The sequence below is a fragment of the Choristoneura fumiferana genome, chromosome 8 (assembly GCF_025370935.1).
Source record: "Choristoneura fumiferana chromosome 8, NRCan_CFum_1, whole genome shotgun sequence".
In the NCBI taxonomy this organism is placed as follows: domain Eukaryota; kingdom Metazoa; phylum Arthropoda; class Insecta; order Lepidoptera; family Tortricidae; genus Choristoneura; species Choristoneura fumiferana.
In genome coordinates, this window is record NC_133479.1 from 19,501,041 (window position 1) to 19,511,854 (window position 10,814).

Consider the following 10,814-nt stretch of genomic DNA (forward strand, 5'->3'; position numbering starts at 1 on the left):
GAGGTAGCTAAGGGATGCGAGGATGTGAAACGTTGTGACGGTTTCCACTAGAGATGTGTGAGATAGCTCAGCGCGGTGCGAGGATACGTAGCGAGGATATGTACAGCTGGATTAAGCCAGCGCGGGGCCTGTACCAAATTTTATCATGGGGCCCTTGATTTGCTTGAACTTTATACCTAAAATAAATAAATACTATAGTCGCTCATTTCGATACCATCTGTTTCTTTGACGGCGGTTTCGTGTTGGTTTTGTGGTGGCAGTATTGTACCCATTTGAAGCCGTGGTGGCCTAGTGGTTTGACCTATCGCCTCTCAAGCAGAGGGTCGTGGGTTCGAACCCCGGCTCGCACCTCTGAGTTTTCGAAATTCATGTGCGGAATTAAATTTGAAATTTACCACGAGCTTTGCGGTGAAGGAAAACATCGTGAGGAAACCTGCACAAACCTGCGAAGCGATTCAATGGTGCGTGCAAAGTACCCAATCCGCACTGGGCCCTCGTGGGAACTATGGCCCAAGCCCTTTTGTTCTGAGAGGAGGCCTGTGCCCAGCAGTGGGACGTATATAGGCTGGGATGATAGGGTGGATGATTGTACCCATTGAATTATTGAGGGGGGAGGTGCGGTGAGCGCGCTTCTGGCCGCTACTATAATAGTGACTGGGTATTTAGCAACACGTACATCGCAACACGTTCCTCCGCTCCGCTCATCTATTTCCACCAGAGCCGTGCTAAGCGAGGACAGGTAAATGAAGCGTTTTTATTGGTCCATAAAAAATACAAGCTCGCAACACATCCTTGCAATGCATAATGCATCCTCTGGTGGAAACACAGCCTGCTCTGACTGCGTCCGTTTCGCTATCAGTGGAATGTAGGCATTACTTATACTTACCATCCTATTTTGTTTTTCAATAAAAGAAAACTGTCTGTGCATTTCATTATATTAAAAATAATAGCTTGTAAAATAAAACTTGTAACTAAACACAAACAGCATTTGTGTGAAATGCATTATTCTAAACAATGTATTTATGTTTACACCTAGCAAAAATAGATTATTTCTTCACATAAGATGGTACGGGTAGCTTCATGCCCTCCTTGGCTTCGAAGAAGGTGTATGAGAGGACTATCTCATCCACATACTCCATCTGAGGGTCGTCCGTATACTCAGGGTCGATGTAGAAGAATACTGGCATGTCCACCTAGAACAAATATTAATTACAAATTAACAATGCCAGGATTAAGGATTGACTACTAAACACCTTGTAATTAAAAGGCGTATAGGTAGTGGTAGTACAGTCACCAGCACCAATATCTGACACAACAAGCGTGCATAAATATGTGATACAACTCTATTTCCAGGGCCGGAAGGACGTGTCAGATATTTTTGCACGCTCCGCTGTGGCAGATATTAATGCTGGTGACTGTACCACCAGAGTTGAGGTCACGCACACAAGAACAAGTCATGTAATGACTGGGATTTAGAAATTTACTCATTAATTTCATTCATTCTCCTTTTATGCAATCAGTTTATGTAGATGTGTGTAATCATTCACTTCAACTCTCATGGCACCACCTATAACGTACATATTACGCGGCCAGAATGACGGCTGGACTCTTAATTCGTAAATTACAAATGATTCTGTGTTAATAGTTTAACGATTAAACTTTAACCTTACTCTGAATGGGCAATGGATGCTTAAATAAAATTCATCAGATATCACACTATTTTAAGCGAAAAATAAGTTATCTCGGCTCGCGTAATACGCATACGCGCGATATGCCATTAGAGTGGTTTTGCACTATGGCGGAACGGAAAATAGGGTCCGGAGTAGAGATGAAACGGATAGTGGTTTGGCCGGATACCGAATATTCGGCGGGACCGTTGGCCGGATAGCCGGATTTCCGGCCGCCGGATATTCGGCCTAGTTTGATTTTTTTTTTTTTTTTAATTTAAATTAAGCTGATTTGAACATGCGCATGACACTCCGTGCAGGTTGCAACTTGTAGAGTATAATTAATTAACTTAGGGGCTGTTTCACCACCCATTGATTAATTTTAGCTGACAGATAAATATTATGCCGTTTCTGTTTGCTTTGTTTCAATAGACGCGAGACGGTGTCACATTTATCCATCAGTTAAAATTAATCAATGGGTGGTGAAACAGCCCCTTAGAATAATAAACTGATGTCAACAATCGATAAATTCATAAATAAATACCAGTTTTTAATCATAACTATAAGTTTTTTGCCATCCCATATCCGTCCGGATATTACACAAATATCCAGTATTCGGCCGAATAGTAAAATAGTGGCCGGATACCGGATATTGGCCGGATATCTGTTGCATCTCTAGTCCGGAGTAGTCATATTAAACAAATGTTTTAATTTTATTTTTTGTGCCCGTGTGACCTTATTCACATCTGAAATTCACCTGTTCATGGGGATTAAGCTGCTGTTCCTCGAAGCAGAAGCACTGTATCTTGTTGAAGTACTGGCCGGCTTCGAACGGGATCACATTGTATGTGCTGATGCCAGTCACAGGCTTGTTGGTGGGATTGCGTGCTGTATAAAACGCCAGTGCCGTTTCGCCTGGCAACACCTAGAACATCACCCAATGAGCAAGTCAGTGCCGGCTCTGGGGTAAAGCCAGAGGAGCGGTCCCTCTAGGCGCCTGATCTTGATCTAGTGTTGCCAATTTAACGACTTTGACTCTAGAAAGGATGACCTTTGCTCAGGTCTTAGCACCAAAAAAAATTTTGTGACAAAATTATCTAGTGACTTATCTTACAACTTTTTGTTGTCATTTTAGTTTTGGAAAGAAAGAGAAGAGAGAAGATGGTGCAGAGTTATGTGTATTACCAATTTGGAAATTTGTAAGTGATTTACTGACTGTGATGTCAGGCTGCTGTGGCTTGAAGTTCCACTGCATGGAGGAGGCCACGTCAGCATTAAACTTCACACGGATGGGCCGATGCTTCACTGCATGCATGGTACTGACTACATCACTGGGCTCCGCTAGTCCCGTTGTTCCACCGTAGCTATAAGCCTGAAAACTTCTACTTTTTAACATTCTTTTCTGCCAACAGTCACAAGACTATAAACAGATCTTTTCAAGGAGAAAGTTTTTTCAGTCTGTCTTTCTGTAACCTCTTTACACTTAAACTGCTGACCGATTTAGATTGAATTTGGTATGGAGATAATTAAATGTCAGCCCCTGAGAAAGACACAAGATAATATTTGGACCGATATAAATGAATTCTTCATAGATCTCCATCTATGAAGAATTCATTTATATCGGTCCCACTGGAACACTATTTTCCACAGTCAACAGCTAGTATTTAATATATTTTGAGTTCTGTAGATTATTATGGAATTAACAACAAGAAAATAATTAAAATAGCAAACTTGTCTAGCTCTTGAGCTATAACTTAACAATCTGTTGACTGCATCAAGTGTAGTATGCATCACAACAGGAAAAAGGTAAGATAATCTTAATGAGGTTATTTTTGTTACCTGACAGAAAATTCTGTAAAGCGGCACTGCTGCATAACTTAAACCAACAGTCATAATTCCCAGGGCTGCTACATAGTTAAGTGTTGATCTTATATTCCTTTTCTGCTCGTGAGCTCCTCGAACGAAATAGTTCTGTGTACATTTCAGAGGACTAAACAATTTTGGTGAAGTTCTCACAATATTGTTTTTAATTAAATTAGCACTGCACCTATGCATAAAGATAAGACGGTTCATGATGTGTTCTTATATAATTCACAGTATGATATTATAGCATTTTTTCATAAAATTGTTATTTTATCTGATCGTAAATTGACCGAGAAAACATTTCGAATTCGTCAAGAAACGTCAAGTTTGACATTGACACTACTGACAAGAGTTGCGTTCCGTTCGACGCTTAGCTAAACGTTTCTGTTATTGATGAGATTTACGTACGAAAACGTTATACTCCGTTTAACTTCCGAAGAATATATTGATGACCGAAGATATTCACGATTTTAAAAAACAACTATTTAACTTTTTGGCGGGTAAGGCCTACTATTCCATGGAGGAGTATATGCGTGATAGTTCTGCAACTTTTTAGACTTTATTTAGTTTACTGCATGACTGAATGTGCCTACCTACAAGACATTTATATTTGTATGCCCTTGGGCGCAGCATAGTGATACAAGTATATGATCAATGTACCAACTATTTTAACCTATGTTTGACAAATAAATTATTTGTATTTGTATTTGAATTTAAGGTTTGAATTAATGGTCAAATTGTAATACACGTTTCTCGATATTTCGAACACAAATGGACTAAAAATACCTACATGTACCTACATTTATCATATTTTTATTATAGAAGTTCACACAATTTTAAACAGTTCCCTTGTTTCATTAAAAAAAAAGTGTGCACATTTCACCGTTTCAAATGTTAAAATAAATGGAGTATAGGTAAGGTAAGACTACAGTCGAACTAACTCCTGGAATAAATTAATGTTAGCGCTAAATTGACTCTTAATAAGGCATATTCAAACTACAAAACGCATTTTTTTTATATGTAGGTAAGTAAACTAAATCTCATTTAGAAAGGAATTCTACAGCATTTTTTGTCTTTCATTGGGCAGATCATTGCCAGCATGAAAATTATAATGCGGTATTTACATTCTCGCCTCGTATCTCAGTGGTAAATGAGCTGACCAGTGTCAGAACGATGCCGATGACGTTATCGCGGGAAGACGTTAGTATCTCTTAGTAGTCTGTGGCGGGAAGCGCGAACATTTGTATACATACAAGCAATTTTTGCGTTGTGTCCGGATGAACAAGTTTGAAAAACACTAAAGGCGCTGGGGTAAGCATGCAATGCAAATTTAAAATCAAGAAATAAAACGAGTTTATAGTTAAAATCTAAATTACTTTAATATCACAATTTTATTAAACCTAGGTGCTTCTCATGTGTATCATCGTTTGTATTCTAGCGACAGCTTATGTTTTGTCTTGATGTGTGCGTCTGTGTGGGTTTTCTGATAAGCTTTATAATTACAATCTAGGAACGGACACCGGAACATGGGCTCCTTGCCGCATTCATATGTGACGTGCCGTCTGTAGGTGCTTTTGTGCCTGTATTTTCTCTTGCATTTTTCGCATTCGTAGGACATGTCGTAATGTGACCAGTAGTTTTTTGTCTTCATTGGCATAATGGGCATCATGTTTTGCATCATTGTTTTAAAGAAATCAACTTCACCTGAAACAAGGAGTCAGTGCTGCAGTGGTTGTAGTTAAACCCCAATTGAATGTCCTGTAATTTAGGCTAAAAATCTACTTACAGTTAACTCTAGCTAATGCTATTGTAACTATTTTTTTCTGACTTTGTATCCAACTTAAGACAAGATGGGGTTTTTCATACTAAACCATATTTATTAAATTGAAACATTTATTCACATGCATTTCCAATTAAAAAAAAGAACAAACCAAACACACTCAATGTCGTTAAAATACAATTAACAGTACATTAAAATTGCGTCTTTCGAACATTGGCACCATTGCGTAAACGTAAACATTACAGTTTTTTTATACCCTCCTCTGGAGTTCTTAGAATTTTAAGACGAGGCATTCGATTTTTACCCGACGGCCCAGTGGTTATTTTTTTTTACCAATTTCTCATTTGTTTAACGTGTGAGCCAGGTTGGTACGAGTGATAGAAAAGTATGTGAATCAAAATAGTAATTCTATTTTTCATCATAAAATATGTTCCAGTGAATTAGTAACAAATTAGCGGAAAATTACTCGATTTTGAGCTCAAAAGTCCTAAGCCTAAGACATTTTTTGCAAATTGATAACTCCGAAACGAAATAAGAATTTATACTTACTACATACATTTACATCTACATTTTGTAACTAGCCAACTGAACTGGGTTTGCATCTCTTTGAATTTGTTGGACGAATAGGTATTGTACGCGGAGCTAGCGTTGTAATATATATATTCAATGCCTCGTCTTACAGTAAGCTGTTGTTGATTTTCATTATAACTATTTACCTACCAGGAACAAACGAATCTCAAAATTCTCTCTTGTAGCTGCTTAAAAATTCAAATACTGTTAGAACTATATAAAAGTGTTAATGCTAGATTGAAAACGATTTCTTATAATTTACTATGTTTCTAAAATGGTAACTTCAATTAAAACAAAACCTCCAAAATACTGAGTCCAAGTAATGTCGCATCCTTAACTAATATCCAGAAACATATTACCTAGTAAATAACTGTAATAATTTACCTAATAGTAATTAAAACTATGTATATTATTAAAGCACTAAATTCTTATTAGGCTAAGAATCGACTGGAAGATTCTTTGGTTTCAATATTGCGCGATTCAAATTTGAACTTTAACGGTAACTTAGTATAACATTAACAAATGCAATAATAATTTATGATTTAACAGCAATACTGTACTAATACAATTTTTTGGATACAAAATGTTTGGTAATAAGTATAACATAACATGCTCACGACTAAAACCTATGTGCGATAGACCAGACACTTGCCAACGGTTGTCACGTAGTGTTAGAAACACTAAGCCCACATGGAGCACAGCTGTGCCCACCAATCTGAAAGGGGGCCCACATATTATTCTGTATATACGGTACGTTGGCATACCTTACAATTACGATACTACATTTCTTTGGTAACAAGGAACACACACTTAACAAATAATTATAATAACAAGAACAAGAAAATATAACAATCTATTTAAAATATTGTATAAAATGTCTTACGTATAAACAACTATTTGTCTAAAATTTTATTATTCTTCAATCAACAATCAAAATAGCTGCCATCTAGCTGACATTACTTCTATATTGTTCGATTAAAAATCGAAGGAAGTTTTAAACAGCATAGAAAAATGAGTGATGATAGATAACTTTCACTGGGTTTGTATTTCACATCGCCTAAGCTTTATGGAAGAAAGCATTGCGCGTAGTACAGTTACCAGCAACGATATCTGACAAAGAAACGTGCATAAATATCTGATATGACACTTATAGGGCCGGTAGGAAGAGTCAGATATTTTTGCACGCTCCGCTGTGGCAGATATGAATGAAGGTGACTGTACGATCGGTATTAGCATTTTGATTTCCGGTCGCCTCTCCATAACTGTTAACACAGTGTCGAAAAGACAAACTTGTGCAAGCAAGAGAAGTTTACTAATGAGTCGTTTTGAGTTCGGTACTACTAATTTGCCAAACAGAATGGCCTAGACTTCATTAACCTGTCCTCTCCCAGGGGCACAAATTTGTGCCCAAATTCTTGATCCTGTTATCCTGGGAGATGACAGATTAATGCTCTTTTGCTCCCTATGATACCGCGAAGATTATGCTTTAGACACGATCAAGCATGACACAGTCTCTTCGTAAATCAAGAAATCAGTTTTGGAAAAGCTCTTTAACGTTTTAAACTTTCGTGATTTTCACTCATAGTCAAAATACCACGCTAACACACACGAGTAATATTTACTTTGACGTTTAGACCACATTACAGCGGCCGTGGTCACGAGTAGACTGAAGTGTGGGGTGTCAAGTCTGACTCACACTTCAGTCTACTTGTGACGGCCGCTGTAATGTGGTTGAAACGTCGAGGTAAATATTACTCGTGTGTGTTAGCGTGATAAGTCCCGTTTGTGGTATTTTGACTAAAAGCTCTTTAAGTTTCTAAAAACAGCATCATCGTATCTACGGTCGATTTATACTCGTACTCTGTAGAATCAGTAGGTACTTACAACAAACATTTATTCAAAACAGTTGTTCGACTTGAAAAAATTAAACTAAAATAATAAATATTCTAGGGGCCGAATTAAATCTTCTACACTCGAGTATCTAAGATAACAAGTAGGTACCTTACCTACTTCAGCTAAGCTGTTGGTACAGTCGAGTTCATAAACTTGTGAGCAAAAATATCTGAACACGCTTCTACGCCCTTAACAATAGTAGTTTCGATATTTTTGATAATTTTTTTGCTCACAAGTTTATGAACTCGACTGTAGGTACTTAATAAGATTAAAACTAGAGTTTCAAAATCAAAACTAAGTTACCCCTAGAAATCTGACAAAGCCGGTGGGGCTATTTCACTAATTAGGTATACTAAATCTTAGGCTAGTAAGTATTTGCGATTTACAGTTTTGTAATATTATCTTGCCAGTAGCCGATAGCTTCATCTTCAGGTTACGATCTGTTCTGTAAAATAGTTATTCTGTATATAATTTAGTTTCACTCTCCATTCAACTGCCATCTTGCTCTGTTTTGCCTTGGTTGTTGGCAGTTAAGTAAAAGGTCCAGGGATTTCCACTCATTGAAACATTTATATGCTGTAACAGAGATTTTTTTTAATATTTTTACTATTGTTGATTTGAAAACATGCAATGGTCACTGAGAATTTCTTGATGATTCATTTAGAAAAAAATATTTGTTAATTTTTAACAATTTCATCAATATAATTATCAATGACCAGTTCACAGTTTTTATAAAGAATGCCATCTATGTATGAACTACTGCATGCCTTGGTTAAAAGCTTTAGGTGCTGTTTCACCATCCATTGATTAGTGTTAACTGACGGTTAAATGTGATGCCGTCTCTATTTGTTTTGTTCGAATAGACGGAGACGGCATCATATTTAACCGTCAGTTAACACTAATCGATGGATGGTGAAACAGCCCCTTAATGTATGTATTATATATTTAGGTAGGTATTGAACACCGTAACTATCCATGCAAACAACATAATTTTATAATGTTATTTTCATGCTGGAATTGGTTAATTTTAAATGGGTAAAGTCTCCAGTTATTGGCCCGATGAATCTTTAAGCAGACACTTGTTAACCGAAATATTGATAAGTTACTTATAAAAAACTTTAATGTTAGTGCCCAGGTTAAAAAGCCCTTGTTAGTCGCAATTACAAAAAAAACCTGTTATTTTTACTGACATTTAGTTTGTACTGGCAGCGAGTCATTCCGATACGAAATCCACCTTCTCCGGTAAATCTTTGTGTAGATGGCGTTCGTGCAACAAGAGATTGTGTTTCTGATAGGCACGGTATACGCAGTAGGGGCATTTAAAACTGGGCTGTTTTCGACACTCGTACTTTATGTGCCGCTGCAGAGAACCCTTGTGCTTATATTTGTTCCCACAATCGACGCATTCGTACAGAGTCCACCCCGCTTTCCCGCCGCTCAAACCGGAAGTACCATAACCCAATATATAAGGAGTGTACAACTGTGCAACTGAAAGTAAAACGCAAATAATAAAAAAAACGTGCAAATAATACTTAAGCTACCACCGTTACCGTAAGCCAAGCCACCATCAAGTAACATAATATATGTGCTGCCAAGCATAGGATAATGCACCATGTCTCCCATTAATTTGCCTTTTTCTACATGTATAACTATGTATCTACCTCTTTATTTATAAGTATGAATATAACATGCAACCTCTTAACCATGTTCCAATATTTCTAAATCATATTGTGCAAGTATCAGTCAAGTCCTTTGCAAAAAGTTTAATAATGTTAACAGTTGACTGATGCTTGTTTACATAAGTCTAATTTCACTATAATCATGCCATGTTAGTAATTGTTAGTAGTTGGTTCTCCACAGTTCATAACCCACTCCGATAAATGCCAGAGTTTAATAACAATTTCATTGCAATTAAAACAATAAAAATCAAGTATAGCAACTTTATTAAAATACAAAATGGTTATAAAAATACAATCAAATGCATTCAATCACTGTATTCTTCATTGATAGATTACATACATAGTTTGTTTACCTAGCAAAATATTCTATAGGGAGTTCTTAAAAGTAGTTAGGTTTGTTCGCTAGCATACAGCACTAGGATCGTGATCTATCTATTAATTAGAAGTCTAAGTACAGTTAACCAATTTGATTCCTCGGCCACTGTAGAAAAGTGGGATGAGTACATAAATTTCTCAATCTAAACTGTTTTCGTGCGTTTTATGTAAAGAGTTATTTATACAATACAATAACAACCTTGTCATGACATTTACGTCATTAGATAAGAATTGTTATAATAAAATTATTTACTGTTAAGGTTATAAATGGTGTCCTAGAAATCAAAGTGGCTGACTGTAGGAACTTAATGTTTGTCCTAAAAGATTGATTTAAAGTTCGATTCTTGGAACTGCATGGTTTTAGCAGAAATTACATTATCACAGCTTTGAAAAAGTTGTACTTCTCTGAAGTTTGTCGATGTATGCTCAAATCTCGAGTAACGATTTCATTATAGTTTTATTTATCGCGCTACTTTCATTTCTTTTTTCGTCTCTGTATTTAAAGAACTGGAAATTTTTAAACCCTAATGACTAAAGTTTCAAGGCACTTAGTTTTATACTGACAAGAATTTTTACGGTTGTACTCTGTGAACTCTACATATTGATTGTATGATGGTAACTCCAGCGGATTAAACCTACGACGGTACCATGTTAAAAAAACTAGGTACTTTTAATAAAATACTAAATCAACAAATCTTCATGTTTGTAACGAATTTTGTGCATGTTATAACATGGTACCCATCCTAATCTTAAAGTAATGTCTAAATGGTAATGATTGTGTAAATATTTACTTATTCTATGTGGAAGCTTGTTTGACTCTCACAAAATGTAACATGATGGTGTAATTTATTGACGAGATTAACTTTAAATGGCAGTGTCGTTCGACTCCACAATTAAATTCAACAATTTTAATTAAGGCACTAAACTATTGCAGGTCGGACCTTACAACCAGAATTGGACCCAAAAGGAGTGAATAAAATTACAGTT

The 10,814-nt window shown here is 36.5% G+C and overlaps 1 protein-coding gene across 1 annotated transcript; it reads right to left on the reverse strand.

The window, feature by feature from the left end:
- Positions 1-917: 917 nt before the first annotated feature.
- Positions 918-3,909, reverse strand: Cox11 (Cytochrome c oxidase copper chaperone COX11). The gene is made up of 4 exons (XM_074091582.1): positions 3,507-3,909; positions 2,884-3,039; positions 2,425-2,592; positions 918-1,193 (listed from the first exon to the last, which is right to left on the reverse strand). Exons 1-4 carry the CDS (start codon positions 3,738-3,740, stop codon positions 1,047-1,049), a joined length of 705 nt encoding a protein of 234 aa, XP_073947683.1. The 5' UTR covers positions 3,741-3,909; the 3' UTR covers positions 918-1,046.
- Positions 3,910-10,814: the final 6,905 nt, after the last annotated feature.